This window comes from Phalaenopsis equestris, unplaced genomic scaffold (assembly GCF_001263595.1).
Source record: "Phalaenopsis equestris unplaced genomic scaffold, ASM126359v1 Scaffold000251, whole genome shotgun sequence".
Taxonomy (NCBI): domain Eukaryota; kingdom Viridiplantae; phylum Streptophyta; class Magnoliopsida; order Asparagales; family Orchidaceae; genus Phalaenopsis; species Phalaenopsis equestris.
Genome location: NW_018164693.1, coordinates 2,430,354 through 2,452,674, shown reverse-complemented (window position 1 = coordinate 2,452,674; position 22,321 = coordinate 2,430,354). Strand labels below are relative to the sequence as shown.

Below are 22,321 nucleotides of genomic sequence, written 5' to 3'. Positions count from 1 at the left end.
TTTGGGTCGGGTTCTTGTTCTTGTCTGACTTGAAATTGAGCCGACCCGAAACTATTTGGTTTGAACGTGTCCCGAATATTACACGGGTCTGGAAGTTTAACTGGAAAACGATCCACTCTCTACATGCTAACTCAATCTTGGGCCGTGTAATATTTAATATAATAGATAACAACTATTCGGGTTAATGTTAAGTAGGCGGGTTAAATTTGAGTAAATTTTAGGCTGGTGGGCTAGTTTAGGGTCACTTTGAAGTTGGTAGGTACACCAAGTTCGACCTGAAAAATTGAAAGGGTTAAGAATCCTAACCCAAACTTGACCCGAAAAGTTAGTCAGGTCAACCCAAATTCTTATTTTTGAGTCGGATTTGTGTCATGTTGACCTATTGGGTCAATTTTTTACATACTATTGGGTGGAAGTAAATTGATGAGGAGCTTAATATTTGTTTGGTTGATATTTATTAATATTTATTTGTTATGGTAATATTTTCTCAAATCCTAAGTTGAATTTGGAGTTTACATGTTATTATTTTGGAAACAAATTCCATTATGTTTTAAAAATGCCCATAACTTTGTATTATTAAATAAAGATTTAAATGACTATAATTTGTATAGAATTGCTTTAATTACTATTTATTTTTCATGTTGTATGAAGTGTTATTTTTAAATTCGTGTAATATAATTAGTATTAAATTTAAAATTGAAATGATAGCATTAAATATAAATATTATAATTAATGTATAATTTTCATAGTGTCCATGACATTTTTAAATTAATATCATTCATATCAAAATGACGACTACTTGTACTCTGATACTTGTGTTTGATTGCTCATGCTTGGTTACTTATTGAACCAGGTTTTTGACAGATTGGGTTGAAAAACCCACTAAGATTGCTCGGACTCTTACTAGCCCAACATGACTGCTTTTTATCATACAATATATTTTTGAAAGAAATTAGATATAAGAAAATAATTTCTAAGGGGTATTTATGTATACAACACATAATTCTTATGTATTTATAAATCTTATAACCAAACCTTCATCTTTATCTTCATAACAATTAAATTTTTAATAACATGTAATAATCAATTATTATTATCTTAAAAAATACGTCTTTTATATTTAAAATTATAACACCGAAATTGTATATAATAAATATATAATTTTTAACGTTACAGAGGCAGTTCACACGTGCGCCATGTCATTCATTTGAGAAAATATCGCATCTTTAAACTGTGTTCGGGCTCCAATAATAAGACATTTATAAAGTGGTGGTCCTAATTTTGTGGAGTTAAAAAAATGCTATTTTTCTTGTGACCCTGTGTTGAGATTGCCTGAAACATCGAAAAAAAAAAACGTGTGCTATTTAAAACCTGGCACTGCTCATAATCGCACAATGTTTATTTTCTTTTTCTAAGTTAGGGTTTTTCTTTCGACTAGAGTTTTGACAATATTCTTCGGTTAATTCCGAAGAGCATGCATGAAAGCATTTTTGAATATGGAATATGAAGATTCTGGTGACTAACATAATAAAGGTGAGCTTTATAGCTATTAAGATGGTAACATTCATTAGGGTTTACTTATTTCAGTTGATATATTTTGTTTGTAGTTTCACTTACAGGACTTCTGGTATGGATTTCTGTGTTTAAGCTAAACATAATGGTGTTGTGATCTATTTTTTTTAATAATATAATACCAGTATTTTGGCAATTTGATCCCTAAGGTGGTATTTGAGTTTCTTAAGTTGGTGGTAAACTGTTTGAATTATGGTGATATTGTGGTTGTCTTATGATGTTGCTAAGTTTGTCTTATGGCGGAATTGAGACGGTAATGTGTTAATATTATAGTGGTATTATGATGTTAATATGATGACATCAAAATGCTTAATGATGATATAGATGAGTACTTGCAAATAGTATTTACATTGATTTTTCTCCGAAGACAAAATAAGAATATTTTTTGTTTTTTCAAACAATTTGAACATGTAAACCTCTCAAAATAAAAACAATTGCTCTAAAATTATAGTCAGTAATATATGTGACAGTAATGAGATACTTGAAAGTGTTAACAAATGAATCCGGAGAAAATATTGCAACAAACGAAGTTTTCAATTGAACATATGTCACAAACTAAGAGTTACACTAGTCGGTTACACAAAAATAGACACCAAATAAAGTTGACTTATTTTCCCTATTGACCTCATTGGTTTATTCTCTTTCTCTTCCCTATTTTCTTTTTCCTTCCTTGGGTCCATTAAAGCTAACGTAAAACCTAAGGATTGCATATTTAACAACAACATTAGTTTAGTAGATTTTATAGCCAAAACTAACTAGAAACATATCAAATATATAAGCTTGCTAAGCTTATTTTTAAAAGTGTCGGCAGAGTTTTGAGTGCCGGTGTTGAAATGCCCGTGTCTGTCGGAGTTGAAGATGCTAAAAACTCTGACACGCTTCCAAGTCCGGGGTTGAAGAGGCTAAACCTAAACCTCAAAATCACTAATCAAAATCCTACCATGTTAAAAATGATAATGAATCAAGAACTCCTATATTTTTCCGATATTTTAGGCGATCTTGAGGCCGTATCACTTTTTTTTTAATTCGCTAATACGTGACACCCCTTTGGAGCTGGGAAAAAAATTGCGTACGTCAAGCATACGCAGGAGTTACGTACGTAAAAGGGTACACGGGGATTACAAGAAGTTATAACCCCGTTGTACCTCCCGTATAACTCTCGTGTAACCCCGCTGTAATCTTGTAATCCCAATAAATAAAATAAAAGGGCGGATTACAAATGAGTTATACAAAAATTATAAGAAAGTTATACCAAGTTTGTAACCCGTCAGGACCGGATGCCTTATTTTCTCTTAACTGATTGGGCCCGCTACGATAAGAGAACACGGCCGTGTGCCTAGGCGAAGAAGCTATTTCTGGATTGTGCTCGAAGCCGCGAGCGAGCGAGAGAGAGAGAGAGAGAGAGAGATCCTATATCGGATGGCGCCGTGGAAGGAGGCATCTCCGGGATATTTCGGCGACGATGGTGGTGATGCGGAAGGGAGTTGCTCGAATAGGAGGATTGTGAAGTCAAGCTGCAGGACGGAAGAGGTGGAGCCGGGAAGGTTTGTGAGGAAGTGCGAGAAGACGGAGCAGCTTCTTCGTCAGTGCGCCGGGAGGTATTTGAATAACTTATCCATCCTCCGTCGTTCCAGAAAATATTTCCCTCTTTTCTTCTTCTCTTCTGATTTTGCGGATGGCCTTAGGGCTTATCGCTTATGTTATGTGAAATCGAAGCTTTAGGTAAATGATGCGCTCTTCTTGTTTCTTGGATCTTGATCAGTAAACTATTTTCATTTATTGTTTAATATGAAACGAACCATGGATTTTTATAGTGTGGTTTTAGGTTCAGAAATTTATGCGCTTATGATTGTCGATGTTGGTAGTGGCTGCCACTTCAATTCTCCGAACGGTGGAAGAAAATATGACATCATGTTCTAATTTCTCTAATTTATAGCATATCTTATTTCTCAGCATATTTATAATTTATGCCACGGCAAGCTGTAATCAGACACGGCAGTTGATAAATTGCAAGAAGCTAAAAAACTTATTTATTTGAATATTAGGATGTTATTCGTTTTTTTCCTTTCAGTAGTGTGAGCATGTCAACTAATATCATTATTTCTCCCAAGGTTCGTGGCCTTGGATGGCTTTTTAGCTTCTGAACTCTTAACATATGTTTTGTTTATACTAAAGTTCGATGGAGATCTAAGGCATGGCGAGGCAAATATTATGATTTTTATTTTTTACAAGGGGGAGAATTCATATTAGTGAGCTTGGTGAGGTAAGGATTTGTTTGGATTTTTTATTTATAGTTGAATGTTGCAGTCCAATAACTCAATAGGGTTTTGTTTTAATAATCAATTATTTGACTTGTACAAGTGCTGATTTTATTCAAATATGTGAGTATCAGGAATATTCAGTTATTCACTGTATGGTGAATATTCCATCTTTCCTTCTCACTTTTTGATGAGGGTTGGTTGGAAAACTGATGCCACTCAACTCATCGACTATTTTGTTCAGTTTAAAAAAAAAATGATAATGCTTTTCACCTTGTGCTTTAGGCTTCGTTTGAGGGGGCTTTACTTTTTGAAAAAGCCTGTTTAAATGCTGAAGTGGAGAAAACTACTTTATAAACTTACGGTTCTTAAATTATGAATGGCTTTTTGAGTTCAAAACGATCTATTAACATTTTAATGCTATTAATTATCACATTTAAATATAAAAACATAGGAAAATATATTGGCTGCCATTTTGTGCCTCCTCGCTATCAGTGCTGTGTTCGACACAACTTCAAAACTAAATGAATGGATCAAAATTCTTAAGCATCTTTGTGGGCAATTTATTCTATCAGGAGTCTTAACATAGAGGAACTTTCAGACGCCAATAATAGCTTGACACGTGGCTTTCACGGAGCCGCAGAAATCGCCGAAAATAAAAAATAAAACACATATTTGTTTTTGTCGTGCCCTGTTGAATAAGAACTGTTCCATTGGTTTAGGGTTTACAGCTTCGATGGACTCCTCGCCGAATGACGACATGCTCGACGTCTTGCAACCATCATTTTCGCTGGACTTGGAAGATGAAGTGAGTTTAGCTAAAATTTGAAAGGTTGTAGTTTTGTTTAGCTCAAACTTGCTTCTTTGTTGTTTGCTTGGTCCGATAATGGTGTTATTTTTATAATGTATGTTATTTTTATTTCTTTAGGGTTTAGTGAGATTGAAGCTAGGTTTAACTTTTGCACTGATGTTGTTTAATGGTAAAAGTTTAGTGTTTTTTCGCATGCAGACTTGCTAGGCTAGACTGTGTTATTGTGGTGTTACGCTGGGTTTTACTGTGTTAGTTTGGTGTTATGCTGGGTTACTGTTGTATTTTTATGGATTCAGGGTTACTTTTTATCAATATGATATAATAGTGGTTCTGTTCAGGTTTAAATGGTAGTGGTAATATGGTGTATTTTCGGTTATTGTTGTTGTGTTATTCTTCCATTACTGCAGTGTTATTGTTACTCTTAGTGGTGGTACTAGTATGTTTTTCTTTTGTATTCAGTTGATTGTTGTTGTGATGTTATTTCTTAGTTTTTTTATGGTGTTGTATTCAGTGAACTATTATTATTATGAATGTCAGGTTATACTGTGTTATTCTACTGTTATTTTGTTGTTTAGCTGGGGTTACACTTTGTTATTCTTTGCTGACAGTAGACTTAATTTGTGGAAATGTGCAATCATGTGAGCAGAGAACTATTTGCATTGATCCAATGACAGAGAAGTTTCTTAGCACCATCGTCCACATTGAGAAAGAAGCTTATCAAACCTATTGTGCCTATGCATATCATGTAGGTTTCAGTGTTTGGAAGGACCATAGTAGTTATTGGCCGAATTCGAAGAAAAGGAAAACCATAGGTTTTCTTTGCAGAAAAGTTGGTCACAAGGAGGCTAACTTCATGAATACTGTAAAGTACTGAAAGTTAGACACGAGGACTGACTGTCAAGCTATGGTTTGCTATGCAGTTGACCTTGAAGGCAATTGGACAGTAAATAAATTCATTGAAAGTCATAACCATCCCTTAGCTGAATGTGGTGATAAGGATATTCTTCGTTCTAGTAGAAAGATAATTGACTTAAATGCAGATGTCCTGAGATCAATGACATGATCAGAGATCAGAGTAACAAATACATATAACTTCATTGCTACAGAGGTTGAGGGAGTGAAAAATTTGGAATGCACAAAGAGAGATGTGTTCAATTTCATTCAAAGAGACAAAATAGAAAAAATTAAATAAGGAAATGTCAATTCTCTAATACAATTGTTCATGGGGAGGCAAGCTGACGATAGTATGTTTGCATGATTTTTTTCAAACTGATGAGTATGGTAGATTAACAATCTTTTTTTGGTGTGATGGGTTAACTAGATTGAATTATGACGGTTTTGGGGATGTAATCATTTTTTATACAAGCTACAGATTAAATAAGTATAACATATGCTGCGCTCCCTTTGTGGGAGCGAACCACCATTTGCAAAACGTCTTGTTTGGGTTGGCTACTTGTTCGAGAAAACTATTGATTCTTTCAAATGATTATTCAAAGCTTTTACAAGAATAATGGGAGACAAGCGTCCATTAAGTTTTTTCACTGATCGAGACCAAGCAATGACAAGACCTATTGAAGAATGTCTCCGACAAACACGGCATAGATTCTGCCAATGTCATATCTACAAAAAAGTTATTTTAAAAGTGCATTGTAGAGTTTCTCTCAAGAGTGTTACCGATCTTTTTTATAAATGCATGAGTAAATGTGATTCGGAGGAGTTTGAAGAAAGTTGGTCCTTAATGATGTTAGTGGGTGACCTATACAATAACGCGTGGTTGCATGAGATGTACAAAATCAGACACAAATGATCCACTGCCTTCAATAAAGAAATATTTGGAATAAGATTTTACTTCTTTCCAAATGGTTAGGATAGAATTTTACTTCTTTTCCACCCATTCTGAAGACCCTCCTTTCATTATCCCAACATCTCAGAATGTGTAATGCCAACACATTGTCCTGTGGGTATGGAGGCATATCAAAGAAGTGAAAGACATGCATTTCTTTCAACGAATTCACTGTCTCTTTTGATACAAGATGTTTGATAGAATCCAAAGCACCCCTTACTCCTTATTGATGGACGATGCCTACAGTTGAATTTCCTTGTGTTCATCAACTTACAAATGAAAAAAAATTAAAATAAGTTTCATAAAAGACATTTTGAAAGAAATACAACACATATAACACCATGAAAGCCTTGAGTTACACCCAAAATCAAAGCAACACAACTCATATACAATTATATCACACAATAGTTAAAATAACACCAATTATATAATGCCTAAAGCAAAGCCAAACAACACCTATACATATAACACACACTAACACAAAAATAACACCATCAATATTCAACTGTGTTATTCAGTTATTAATGAGTTTCTATGCATATAACACCAAGACAACCTTCAGTAACACCAAATATAAAAGCAATACAACACATATACGAATTCCTGACACATCAGCAAAGGATAATTGGTGTCATGCACTCAATAACATTCATTTACACAATCATAACACGCCCTAAACAACCACTATGTGGTTCACAGCCATTTCACGCATCAGTAATGCCTAAAAGCAAAGCCCTAAACCAAATATACAACTTTAATACACCAGATGAATAAAACATACGTATTATTAACAAGAATAACACACAATAACATAATAATAACACTACAATAACACAACAACAACACATCATTAAGACAGAAAACACAGCATTCACGTGGCTATAACACGGAGATATCACATATATAACACATCAATCACAAATGGATAACACAATAGTAACACAGTCAAATAAAAAATGAACGCTAACTCAGCAATAACACAAGGGATGCTCATCAATAATACAAGGGATACTCAGCAATAACATAAGGGATACATTACCTCGATGACTTTGGAGCACTCCTTTTCTCTTCGGTTTGCTTGCGACCCTCACCTTCATTTTTTGCAAATATGAAACCCTAAACCTCTAAACTTCAAACAAAGAAATGAATTTTCTGCTCTGCTACGAACAATGGCCACCGTCTTCCGAACGAACAATGGCTATGGAAATCCTAGCTCCGAAATCTAAGAGGCGAAACGTCGAAACAGAGAAGCTGCTCTCGAAACGGTGCTCTTTCTACTCTTCGCGCTTTTTTTTAACGCAAAAACACTTTTTTATAACGTTCTTGGGTTAAGGTCAGGCCGGACCGCAAAATTTTTTTTAACCGGAATTTTATATGGGCCCACCATGCCACGTGTCACCATATTATTTGTCTTCGAATGTTCCTCTACGTCAGGACACCTGACCAAATACGCGCTCCATCTTCGTGGGTGCATCGTCAGAACAAGAAATGGAATGCTGGTCGGCGATTGGTGACGACAGATAGGTTAGGCTTTTGGCAGAACTCGGGCCGTTGATCTGGTCGTCTATCATTCTTTTCTTTCTTATCTGTAACGGTGGCTTTTCTTCTTCCCTTCAGTCATTCAGATGGCCAATAGAATCAGTGGATGCCATCACCTTTACTTCTCTAACAAACTTATAAATCTCTCCAAATCATTGGCGGTACCATCTCCCATCCTTCCCCATTCATGCTCCTTTTCCGTATGCGTCTTCATTGCCGGGGCATAGCTCCACCTTCTCTAGTGGTATCTTCTCAATCATTCTCTCACATGGATAGATTTCCGAATGAAGTTATTGATTCCATCATTGGGGAGCTTCTCGAAAGCTGAAAACTTGGCAACATTTTGGTGGTTGCTCCATGGAAACTACGGCGTGGTGGAGGGAAAAGGGCAATTGATAAAGAGGGTAACCGTAGCGCCGGCCTCCTCTATGGTGTGAGCTTTGAAAGGATGCTTCGAAACGGTCATGTCGGTTTGAAGATCAGAAGGGCTTGAAGAAGGAGCAGTGGATCGACTGTGCTTGACAAATATTTTGGACATTTTTATTTCTAGAGTAGTGGAACGCTGGGCTGCTGGGTCGAAGCTGTCGCTCTCTCGCGTTTTGTAATGGTGAAGAACATCTTTGCGGTTGATGAAGAACATCTTTGCGGTCGATGCATTGTTGGGAGACGGGGATGTACCAAACTACCGTGAATAATTTTGTCGCCGTTCTCTGCAATAGAACGGAGGATTGACACATTTTCAAAGAAAGCCTTAATATTTTTAAGAGCATGTGCTATAAATTGCCTACTTCTACTTGCAGGTCCAATACTTCTTTGCTTCAATGCTTGGGGCAATGTTCAATAAAAAGGCTTACTCTTTTTTGTCTTTGTTTCTCCGGTTTTTTAAGTATGAGTTGCATGGTTTTAAGTCCATCAAACCTTCATATTAGTGAAAGTATGTGAATTTGTGCCTTAATTTGATTTTGGATTGGTATGGCATTCCTAAAATATATTCTAGAAAGTGCCCTGTTAAGAATGACTTAGTCTGGAAATAATTTTTTAACGTCTTCCACTAGTAAAATGCGTGAAATTTCATTACTTAAATGTCATATAATCATTGGTCTTATCCTTTTGGTTGGATTTATGAATTGCTCTCAATTCTTCATGTAATCTACCCTTTTTTCATTGTTGAGAATCACAATACATTGATCTATTTGTGTTATTGGCTTGTATTGTTATTGCTTCACATGCTCAAGTTTGCTAAGTTTATTCTGTATAGTATGTTGTATGTGTTCTTCTAATAATCTATTTAATTAAATCTCTTTATATTGTTCTTTGCATTTTTCAGCACATGCATCCTTGACTTTTTTATGGTTGCACAACACTTTTTCATAGCCCTTTTCGTGCTTATTTTGTAATATTTACATCGAAGTCTTAGTGATATTGTTTATGGTATACTTTTTTAGATATTATCTATTTTGAGAACCGTGCATGGTCAATCTATAATTGGGTAAATTTCTAAATGCATGCAAATATATTGTGGCATGCCTAATGAGAATTTGTTCCTATTATCGTGTTAGTTCTTATTCTACCCATTTGACCTTTGTTTAATATCTATTCTTTTGTATGATAAAACATACATATTTAAATCTATTAAAATATCATACCTCAACACCATTATTTCTCCTATGTAATCGATCGGTTATTGTTAATTTTATGTCACCTAAATTGCATATCATGTACTCTATCATTATTATTGCTTAAAACCCTAAACCTATTTTTTCACTAATTTATTTAGCTTCTCATAGTACTTGGAATTTTTCACTTGCATTAAATGTTTTAAAAATAGCGTACTCCCTGATATCTTAAAATTCATATTGGATTTACTCTTTCTTGTATGGATTATTATTTTTTAATTCTATGGTAATTGTCATCACCATGACAACTCGGTTGAGAAAATTGGAAATTGATGTTTGATTGATAATTATTCACTAAACTTGCATCAAAATAAATGAAATTAGTCCTAATTTGAAATATTGTTGTGAAAGGGTTTTCCTTAAAGACTAGAAGCACTACTTAACCCGATTTTGGTGAAAAATAAGAAAATGTTGAATAGGTTTTGTTGTAACATTAGATTGATCCATGAAATTTGGAGACTTTAGAGGGCAAGAAGAGAATTGTTGGACCCAATAATTAGCTGAAAAATATATAATTTTTGTTTATTAGAAGTTAAATGAAAAGGAGATAAACTCAAGGACATTAGGGAATGCTATGAATTGTTTTATGCAGTGAAGGTTAATGATATTCTTGGGTTTGTGATATTAATGGATGAAGAGTTGAAGATATAATTTCTCTGAGAGCTAGTGATAGGATGATTGCAATCAAGATAATCTTCAATGAGGATTTTGTAAGTTTGGTTAGTGCTTATGCTTTTCAAGTTGGATTAGCATATAGTTTAAAAATAATTTTTGAAAGATATGTGTTAAGCACAAAAGCATATATGTAAGAAAGAGAGGATATTTATTATTGATAATTCTATTGAGCAAATATATTCTAGTAGGATAGCATTAAAAATAATTTTTGAAAGATATTGGTTAAGCACTAAAGCATGTATGTAAGGCAGAGAGGATATTTATTAGTGATGATTCTAGCGAGCAAATATATTCTAGTAGGATGGCTTTGAGAGCATTCATGGTTGGTACGGAATATGAAAAAAAAGGCAATGCATGAAGTTATACTTGATTTCACATTAGCGAATGATCCTCGTAACCACATACTCATGAAATGAGAAGAACATTTAGTTATAAAAGGCGAGGCTACATATTACGAACAAACGCTTTACTTAAAAGAATAGAAAAATTATCTTTTAAAGATTATAAGGCAATTTCAAGTGAGAGTTTGACCATATAAAATAGAATAGTAGATATGAATGATTTGTTAAAATTATAAACAAAATAATCAAAAGAAATATTTTTTTCCTGAAATAAGCTTGGTGAATTTAACCGCGATAAAGTACGCGTCTTTCAAGATTTGTTGGTAGTTATAATTTTTAGTTGGTCCGAACTTGATGTGGCATAAAATTATATCCAAAAAGATGATTGCTGTTGAACTTATATGACAATCTAGAAATATATCATTTGTAGTTAACGTAGATTTGGTGCCTCGCGTTGTTCCAAATACTTGGAAATAGAGAGTTGCATACCTCCCTCTAGTTCCTGTTTCCTCATCCAGTCAAGTTGTCGAACTAAGACTCCTTTTCTCGCTTCTATCTTTACAATAGTTCTTCATGATTTGAGTAGATGATGAATACATAAAATGTTATTAAGGAGAATAATGTTTTTAATAAATAGCAATAGTTAATACTGTTAAAAAAGATACAAGTATTGAAAATGGTAGTGTGCAAAAGACAAATTTCATTTTTTTGGCATTTATATAATTTGATTTGTATTAAATACAGATAAGGTGTCATTTATAGAATAATGAAGGAAAGGATGCATGATTTGAAGAATTTGATCTAGTTATATGCAATAGAAGTAAAGATAACAACCTTTTTTGTTAAAGAAAAAGACATGAAAAAAGAAGGAAATGCAATTTTGTGAAATTGTTAAATTGGAGCTTTTATGAATATTTGATTAGGGATCGTAATTACCAATTTAATGATGTAAATTATAGATTGATGAGAAAAAAGGTGGGATTTAGCTTTGAATGGTGATGATATAGGTACGGTTTGGATACATATTAAGGTTTAGAGGGCTATGAAAGGTATTATAACATTTTTTTTAACACATCATTTTAATTTGATTTTGAAAGTTATTATAGTGATCTGTTTAACAAATTCTTTCTTTAGAAGTTTGCAAGCTAGGAGGATGTCAGGCGGTTAACAAAAGGAAATAATTCAATTCCAATATTTAAGAAGAAAAACTATATTCAAGATTATACTAATTCTAACTGAATAACCATATAATGAAGGTATGGGAGTGATTAATGGAAGCATACATTTAGAAAAATACATCAATTTTAGAGACTTAATTGATTTCATGCAAGGAAGATGTGTTTTAGAGTGATTTTTGTGGCAAAGAAGATTAATAGCATATTATAAACAAGTTAAATGATTTTCATATGATTTTTTGATCTTAAGAAGGTATATGATGGAATTATTACAAGAATAATTTTATGATGTATTAAAGTAGTAGGATGTGATTAAAGCTATGTCAAAGTTATTAAAAAATTATATGAAGAGGCACTAACTAGTATTAATTGTTATGAACTGATCAAATAGTTTTCAATTATTTAATGATTACATCAAAGCTTAACATTTCTATTATATTTTTTACTAGTTATGAGATATTTACAAGGATATTCAAAATAGGATGCTTTAGTGTATACTTTTTACAGTGTCATAATTTTAATCAGTGAGATGTTTATTTTAATAATTAAAAGATATGTACATTAAAGGAAAGATTGAGATGATGAAGAGTTTAGAATTATTAGAGCAAATATCAAATATGTGGTATGTAATTTTATCAATGTGATGTTAACAACTATGAATTGATATTATTAGAAGATAAATGATGTCTATGTTTGACGTGTTTTAAGTATTTTTTATTCATTATATAACATAAAGTGGATATAGTTGAGGATATAATTTTTAGAGTTAAGTCCTGCACGTTTAAAATGAAGAAGCACCTTAGTATTATGTATAGAAAAGAATTGGCAAGAAAGCTTACTTTGTTCATCCCCAATTGGCATCTATGGTCAAACTTATCTAGAAAATAATTTAAATTTGCTAATTAAAAATAATTTAAAATTTAAACCTGCTTATCAAAATTGTTTTTCTTGGCCGGTGGAAGGAGGAGCAATCTCTGTCACTCTTCTTTTCATGTTATGCGTATGAATTCATGACACTCCTTTTCATGTTAAGTACATGAATCAGTGACACATACTTCTTATTAAACACATGAATCTGTGGCACATACTATTTCTTATTAAGCACATGGATCAGCAGCTCATTTTATTTATTATGGTGCTATATTAATAGTCTAAACACTATCCCTTAAACTGTGTGATAGAGATCTATTATTTCAATATTTGAAGGCTGGGCTATAGGGTTTTTTGGTAAGTATGTAGGCAAGTTGATTTCCCGTTGGAACATATAGAAGGAAAATTAACTCTCTTTCCAGTTTTTTATTTATGAAATGCTTATAAATACCAACATTTTTTATTTTGATTATGTTGACTCGATTATAGGCAATTTTGATGATAAACATTATTATAGTATATCCCTGTATGTCATTCTCATTTAATTTTAAATTTTTTAGTTTGATTTTAATTCATTGAAGTTCTCAGATACCTTATGCTATTGCTTTGAATTCAGATTCAACACTTGACGTTAAGACTACAAGTTTTTTGCTTCTCGTTGTTACCAGATTTTCTCTTACCAATGTGCAATCTTGAAGAGAATCTTTTATCTATACTAGTAATCCTAATACCACATAATCCACATCATCATAACTTTTAATTTGTAATATTTCATTTTTTTATTGAGAATTATTTTTTTCAGGACTTGATTTTGGAAAATCTGAAAACTTTGTAAGCAATTTGAATGTGAGATTTCTATATTTTGTGCATAAATTGATTTTGAAACCTAGAACTAAAACGTTGTTAGGATGAGATTCCAATAGTGTGTCGCAATATAAATTAATTTCCCAATTAATCTTTTATATTGTCAAATGTTTTTCCTTGTTCACTTGTGTTTAGTTTCTGACCTTGTTCAATTGGAGTTCCATTTAGCTTAAAATCTATCCCTTTTATTTCTCTCAAAAGATCCATAACATACTTTTGTTAGGAGATAAAAATCCCTTTCTTTTTTAACTAATTCACACCGGACCTAGGTAGTATTGGTGCTTCAGGAGTTACTTTATTTTCAAACTTTGCAGCGAGTTTTTTCTTGAGTAATTTATATTCTCTGTTATCATCATCCATAACAATTCTTTCTTTAATATATTAAATAAGAATTGAAATTTTTTCTTCAATGGGATGTTTTATGAAGAGGTTTTGATTTCCTTGGATTTTTTTATGTCTCATTTCATACATGGCTTTTATAAATTTTCCAAACTGTGAACTTGATGATGTAGTGTCTTTTTTAACTGCACTCATTTTCTATGAAAGACCTGTTGTATCTTGTTGGTGGATTTATATAAATTTTTTATCAACTCCTCTTGCAAAAAGATATTGTTCACATCATATTGTCGTATGGACCTTTCAAGGTCTGCAGCCAGAGAAATTAGGATGCAAATTATATTAATTTCAATAATTGGAGCAAATATTTCTTAGTAGTTTATTCCATAGGGTTGAGAATAATCTTTTGCGACTAAACTCGCTTCATATTGTTTCAAACTTCATCCACTTTATATTTAATGAGAAATTTATCCACTTTATATTTTAATGAGAACTTTTTTGCATCCCATCTTTTTCCCCTTTTGGTAGCTCAATGATCTCACCTGTGTGAATTTTCACTAGAACATCTAGCTTTTATAACTTTTTCTAATTCTTGTTTTCTAATGTGCCAAATAGGATTTCTGGTATTTTAGGAAAATGTGTGGTAATTGGTTTGTCATTGCTGTGGGAGTTATTTGACAATGGCTTCGAAATTTTGAGTTTGTTGGGGACTTAGGATAGGCTTTGCTCTTCTTGTGTAGACTTGAAGAGGTTTAGTGATAGAAATAATATGTTGTGCTTGTGCTGATTCAATTAGGATGTCAAGAGAGAAGATATCAAGTTCATCAAATATTTCTTCTATTAGGTTATTCTCCCCTGAAGATAAATTATGGATTTTTTTTAAAAAAATCAAAAGTGACATCTATTGAAGCGAAGAAATTTGTAATGGTTGAATAAAACATTTTAAAAAAATACACTCAAGTATCATAGAATCATGTTTGTCATGACATTGTTTGTGTATGTGAATATATGCACAACCAAAAAATTTTCAAGGAAGATTTTGCGGAAAAAAATATTTGAGGGAAAAAAAACTTAGCTAGTTAATTTTTGTTCTTTTGAATTTAATCACTTGTGAGAGTATTATATTAATGAGATATATGAAGGGGAGGTAAATTTATCCTCAATAATATTTGGAATTTGATTTTTGAAGAGAATATTTTTTGTGACTTTTAGAAGTTAATTTTTTCTTTCTTCCTTCTCATTTTGTTGCTAAGTGTTAGGGCAAGTGGATTAGTGAATAATAATTTTTTTATTAAGGAAATAATCTTCCTAACTTTTTTAACATTGACACGAATTTTATTATTATTATTTTTATTATAGATAAAGATTAGAAGAATACGATCGACATTGGATAATTATTTGATAAGACAATGCACAAATTGAAAATTTAACATGATCGAAATTTGTACAGTTCAACATTCCTCATTTGAGTTTCTACGATCCTTGAAGATTCCAATGTTAAGGATGCCCATTGAGGCTCTGTTGCATGGAGCTTATTCCACTTATTTAGGCTCATGATTGTTATTGCAGTCTTCATTTGCCAGTTTATTTATCCAAGTGCTGGTTTCTTGACAACTTTTAAATCTATTCATACACCCTCTCCACCTTATGATTTCTTGTAGACAACAAGCTAAAATGCTGTTTTTTTGGGGCATTTACATACATACCAGCCAGTTCTTATGTATTTACATACCGAACACCTAAACTTTGTGTATTACATTGATACCACACAAATTTTTCATATCACATAAAAAATACCACCATTTTAAGTTTTAAAATGTGAAATACTATTCCCCATGCATAGTCAAGGAGGTATGTGTGTAAAAATTGAAGTTTTGGTGTTAGTTATGCAACTGCATGGAAATTAAGTGTTCTGTATATCTTCCTTTTTAAAATTAACTAATCTGGTGCTTTATCTTTTAGCCCTGCACTGAGCATTTTTCTTAAGGCCATGTTTGTTGACAAACATAAAAAATCAACCAGACCTTTGAAAAATCATTCAAAAGTCTCACTGAAAGCCGGTTTCCTTAAGAGGGCTTTGCAACTGTGCATAGAATTCAGGGATATTGATCTTCAACCATCCACAGTTTCATAAATTTATAATTTCCGTCACATCACTCTATGAATGAACATAATAACATTATTCGTAATTTCAAAATTTCATTCTTCCATCTTTCTATTTTTGCTCACTTGTTTATGAACCCTACAGCTCTATATTTCTTTTCCTTGTGTTTTCTGATGCCTTCCTGGTTCTCAGACCTGCAGAAATTGTGGAATCAATTACTGAGCACACTGAAGATGATGTATCTGATGAAGTTAAACAGGGCTTTCTTCCCTTCGAGTCGAATGGTTCCGAACCTTTCGCCTTTCCGAGTCTGCGCAGTGACCTCGAATCAATCGAGCGGGAATTTCTCGGTGGTTTCAGCAATTTCGTGGAAGCTACAGAGAAGATGACGAAGGAGTTTCTCAACTCCTGGCATTCCATCGATGCAGAGGAGCTGGCCGCCTCTTGAACTCCGGCAGCCCCCCGCTCATCAGCAACATGAGACCAGACCATCCAAGGAGATGAAAGATCCTTATGCTTGTTTTGATGTGGAGATTAGAGAAGTCTAAGAATCTTCTGGTATTTTCAGTTCATAGTTGAGTAGGCAGACTATCAGAAATCATCATATTTATGAAGGGATAATTACATACACAGCACTCTAAATATTGCTATTTAGAAAACTAGCACCTCGGTGATTTCTTTGCATTTATGCAGGCCTAGATTGTTACATTTTGATATTTGGGTGAGAATTTGAAAAATGAATGAAAGAGGGCACTAGATTTGTAAATACCAATGTTTTTGTGCTGTGTATGTAATTGCCACTTACATAAATCATTTGCAATTGATGCATAAAAAATTAATATGAAAAAAAATTGTATAAAATCAAGTTTTAATTGCTGTATGTATGGCTTGAAGCTGGATTTATTGTTCAGAAGGATATCTATAGCCTTTATGTGCTGTACTTTAGTGCTAGTTGGCTTTTGTTGTGAAATCATAGTCATCTTTCCCCAGGAGAAGACATTACTTCTGGTATATCGGGCGTGTGGTCGACGGAGTAAATTGAATCAAGCTTTTGGATGCACGGCGTGATGCGATCCACACTGTCGTCCGCAGGTCCGGATGTAATAGTTTCTCCTCTTTAGGGCCTATAAAAAATTTGCATGTTATTTCATTAAGAGTATTTTAAGAGTTTTATTATAAGTTTTAGGTTTCTCTTTATTTATTTATTTGTTAGAAGTAAGTGTTGCCTATATGCTGTATTTTTGGAATTGGAACTGTGAGTCTTCACAATTAAATTATAGTGCAATAGGCAGACAATTCTTGTGTCTTTACATATCCAAGTCCTAACATTTTTAAATGTATACCTCTCTAATCCTTAATACTATGCCAATAACACCACTATAATTTGCTTTTTAAAACTGAAACATACCTTTCCTTACATCGGTTATAGGCCAAAGTGCTGTGTTAGAAATGTAAATGCATAGAAATTTTGATCATATAATACCTAAAGTTTGATGTTTATTTTTATAATGTTAGTAATAATGGTCTGTTAAATATTGCGGTGTTATGTACGTAAATATGAAAGCTTGGATGTTTGATGTGTAAATAGAAAAGAATGGTGTGGTATGTATGTAAATGTACGAGCTATTGTAATGACCGGTGAATGTGGAGAAAGAAACAATATTTATTTCCTTTTAATAAATAAAAAAGGTGGTGAGGAATTGGAGCCTTTTAAATAATAATAATAATAATTGTGATCCACAAAATCTCCACTACTGAGCAAATCTGGACATGTTTATTCAAACCAAACTGCTTTGTATTTTCTCTGATTTATTGAAGGGAGGTGGTGTACTGCTTTTTGGCTCCACATCTGTTGGAAAACTGAAAATTAAAAATAAATTAAGCTAAATTTATTTAATTTCAATTTAATTTAATTGAATATTAAGCCATTAAAATTGGTAAAAAAATAAGATATTGTAGGTTAAATTTTATTTTATATTTATCTAAAAAATATGAGTTAAATAGGGTAGCGTCATTGTACCTAGTTTGCGGTGTTTTTGTAATTTGTTTTTTGTAAATTGATTAGCACAAGCGCAGCGGTCGTAAAAAAGTTTTCGTGTTTTAGTTTTTTAAATTTAATAGGTACCACACTATTTTTACGTCTGTTTCTTCAAAGAATTGCAGCTATTCTATTAATGTAATCTTTCACTTTAGTAATCAATCATTAAAGTTTTAATTGGTCCCCCAAAACTTGGTATTAATTTGAATGGTTGATGAGTTCAAATAGTTAGTGGATTGTTTTGGGAATTAGTGAAAAAAAGGAATGATTTGGAGATATTAATTAATTTAAATTATTATTAAGCTTTTATATAATATTTATTAATTGCCTTGACTGAGTAACGAATCCTTAGTCTTGATGAGCTGTTCTTGTCTTTAGCTCTTGTATAATACATGGTTTATCTTTTAATTAATGATATAACCAACATTGATTTTTAATTGGTCATATTTTGGAATTGATAAATATCTAGTGGAAGTCAATGCTATAGAAGAAAATAATAATAAAAATCAATCAATAAGAGATTATATAAAAGTGGTGTATTATATTTAATTTTGTATGGTAATGTGGTTTGTATTGATATGATTTGAATTTGATTTTATTTTTTTTATTCTATTTTGTTATATATGAATTGATTTAGCTTGAATTAGAAAGGAAAAAAATAATTATGGATTTAAATTTATTCATTTAAAATCAAGATAAATTAATGAACCTTATGTAGTTATCTTAAAGATTTGTTCATGAGCAATTTATAAGTAATTCATGTTTTTGTCACGTGAGCTAAATCACAACCACTTAATAAAATACTTGCAACAATGAAGTATCACACTCCAGCACTCATCATTCCAGGGGACAATCACAGACCAAGAACTTTAAGCTTCAGTCACCACATGGGAAAGCATTTTTCTGCTTGCAAAGGAGCCTTAAGTCCCTCTTTGAAAGATTGAGTGTGCAGAGTGGAGGAGTCACAACATGAGATCCTTCAACTCACACATGAATATGACCTCGACAACCAATGCCCACACAACCAGTTCAACAGTTGACGAGAAATGCCCCTCTTGAACACACTCGTACTAAGCTACCTCCTTGCTATGGAACATTTCCTCTATAAGATGTTGACCTCATTGATGCCAAGAGTTCCACTCATCAGTCCAACATAGTTAGTCCGATCGTTAACACTTTGATGCTCACGAAAAAATTGGTCTAGCTGCATCTTGCTGATGCTATTAAAAACTTGATTGTGACAAGCTACAACGTCTGATTCTAAAAGAGTTCCCTTTGAGAAATATGGATCTTTTCTCCATTCATCGTGACTTTCAACAATCTTCACCTTTAGCCTACGTGGTACTCCAAGCCCCCATCCCAACGGGTTTCAAGATCTCGAACATTGATTTCTATTAAAAGTTAACTGACCCATACGAGCACATGGACCACTATCGAACCATCATGAACATTAAGTGTGCCTCTGATATTCTTCTCTATCAAGTGTTTTTTGTCACTCCCAAGGGGGTCAAGCTTGCACCTAGCCCTATTGTAACTCGAAAGAGCACTATTAATACCTCCAACGAACATGCCAAACTATTCATGGAGCAATTCATATCGATCAACAGAATCATCAAAGATTCGTCTCATCTCTCAGGAATTCACCAGATTGAGCATGATTAACTCAAGGGCTACTTCAACTAATTCTCCACTTAAGCCCATTATATTTTATAAATTTATCCTTATCTTTAAATAAATTTTAAAATTCATCATGATAAAAATTGAATTTTGTGAATGTTGGCAACCAATTTGTCAATAGGCGCAAAGCAAATAATATTTTAAGCATGAGATATAAATCTAAGCTTGTTGACAAAATGAAAATATATCAATTTCATGAATGAAATAATTTTTTTTTATTGAAATTCATCTCATTTAATGTCATGCATTAGCTTACAAAAACAGTAAATTAATTTAATAATTAAAGAAGTATATTGAATTTCTTTTAATTTATAGATCATGAGAAGATTATTAGCTTAATGATAAAAATATATTTTAAATACTTTTAAATTTAAATATGATAAAGAAATTTAAATTTAATTCATTTAATTAATAAATAAATCAAACCTGAAAATTTAACAAGCCATTCGTCCATTATTCACTAAGGTTATTTTGGTACTTCCACATAGATTTTAGGAATAATTAATAATATCAAAATCAAAACAAAATGATGTATTTGTGTGTGATTAAATTTGCTGAATATCTCAATAAATCTCAGTATTCTTAGGATTATATATGTATAGAAGATTGTTTACTCAAAAATGGTCTGCGCGGAGCTTGAGGCAATCTGATAGTTGGCCACCTCACTTCAGTCGACCGACCAAGCTCTCTCTATCGGCTACTTCATTTCAGTCGGTCGACCAAATTTTTCCTTCGGCCAACCGGAACAGGACGAGGGACTCCCCCATCAAGACAAAAAACTAAAATATCAAGTACCACACTTTAAAAGCAAGAGTAATATTGTAATTTACGTTTTGGCTCTTCTATCATCTACAAATAGGACGACCCTTCCATGTAAAACGAGCTTTTTTATTCCCTACTTGTAACATTGTGTTTTGTGGAATAAAAGGGGCGGCCGAGCCCGGAGATCACCTCGATTCGTCTACATGGGGGAAAGTCTTTCTACTTGAAGGGATAAACTAGATACATAACATTTGAAATATTGATATTTTCAAATCAAGCACCCATGTTATTTTTTAACTGTCGAACCAGTGCAATTATGCATGTACCAAATTTTGATATCTGAGCGAGAATTTGTAAAATGAATGAAAGATAATGTTTGATTTATAAATAGCAATTTTAATTATATGGGGGGAAATTACATATAAACCACCCAAAACAAGCTATTTACAAATCAACCACCCTCTTTTATATATTTTTTTCAAATTCTCGCTCAAATATCAACATTTGTGGTAAAGCCACAATTGACATTTTTAATTTTTATCAAATTCTCAATAATTTAATCGTGACACGATTAAATACATCACTTTGAAAGTTCAAAAAAATCACTAGATGCTAAATTTGTAAATAGCATATTTTGGATAATCTGTATGAAATTATGCCTTCTAATTTATGATGTGTAAAGAGGCGCTCATAAGCTTCCCGCGGCCAGTCAAGATAGCCGGCCGCGGCCGCCGCTGCCCCCCCCCGCCAATCGCCGGCGTAATGTATGGATTACATGCGGCCCCATTCGCTAAGCCTTAAGCCTAACCCTAGCAAAAAAAAGCCGACTCAATTTAATGCAATATTGATAAAAAAGCGGTCAAATTCCCAAAAATTTTTCCCCCAATTCAGTAAGCGCGTTTGTTTGACTCACGCAGAGGGTGAGATAGAGAGAGCGCACGAGTCCGCACGTTAATCCATCTTCTTTTTCCCCCATTCACCGCTCCATTATTTTCCTTTGCTTCGCTTCCATAGTTATCATCGCTCTTCCCGTGAAAGCTACTACCTTTTCTTCGATCGAATTGGGGGGTTACATTTCGGAGCAACTTCGCTTCAATTGGGAGAAGGTCCCTAGGGCTCATCAGACTTGACTTTTTTTTTTTTCAGGATTCAATCCGGATTTTGGTTTTTGGTCCGCTGTTTTCAGAATTCTCCCGTGTTCTAGATAAAGCTTCAATCTTATTGAGGAAAATCACTCGGGAAATAGCTTTGTGGATGGCCAGATTCAGATGCAGAGGGAGGAAACGAAGAGTTGCAGAGAGCTTTAACGCTTGAAGCTGATGGGGAACACTTGTGTTGGCCCATCCTTCTCTAAAAATGGAATCTTGCAAACTTTTTCTGCAAGTTTATGGAGAACTCAACCTCACGGCGATGATGAGCTCGCGCCGGCTAAAACTGGTGAAGCCGGAAAGGAGATCTCTCCTCCTCCTCCCGCGAGATCAGATGGTGATGCCCCCAATCCCCTCCAACACAACCCTCCTGAGCCTGTCAAGATCCATGAATCTGACTTAAAACCTGCTAAACCTCAAGGAGTAGAGGTGAAGCCAACATATGATCAATCTCCTCAAAATCCACCAAAGAAACCCAGACATGTATGGAGAGTACCCAGCGCTGGTCTTCTAGCTGGCTCAGTTTTGAAGCGAAAAACCTCAAATTTGAAGGATATTTACAGCTTAGGACGCAAGCTCGGTCAAGGTCAGTTTGGCACCACATACTTGTGTGTGGAGAAAGCTACCGGGAA

The 22,321-nt window shown here is 33.3% G+C and overlaps 2 protein-coding genes across 2 annotated transcripts in view; both read left to right on the top strand.

Moving 5' to 3' along the window:
* Positions 1 to 2,851: 2,851 nt before the first annotated feature.
* LOC110024326 lies at positions 2,852 to 17,015 on the top strand. Its single transcript, XM_020724230.1, is given in 3 exon segments — positions 2,852 to 3,170; positions 16,257 to 16,472; positions 16,474 to 17,015. Coding segments are annotated over 3 exon segments (534 nt in total). The 5' UTR covers positions 2,852 to 2,991; the 3' UTR covers positions 16,613 to 17,015.
* A 4,326-nt stretch (positions 17,016 to 21,341) lies between these two features.
* The window catches only part of LOC110024201 (calcium-dependent protein kinase 10-like), a 3,374-nt gene continuing 2,394 nt past the window's right edge, over positions 21,342 to 22,321 (top strand). Inside the window, 1 exon segment of the mRNA XM_020724025.1 lies at positions 21,342 to 22,321. This exon segment is cut by the window's right edge and continues 16 nt beyond it. Coding sequence (XP_020579684.1) covers positions 21,861 to 22,321 — 461 coding nt within the window. The 5' untranslated portion in view covers positions 21,342 to 21,860.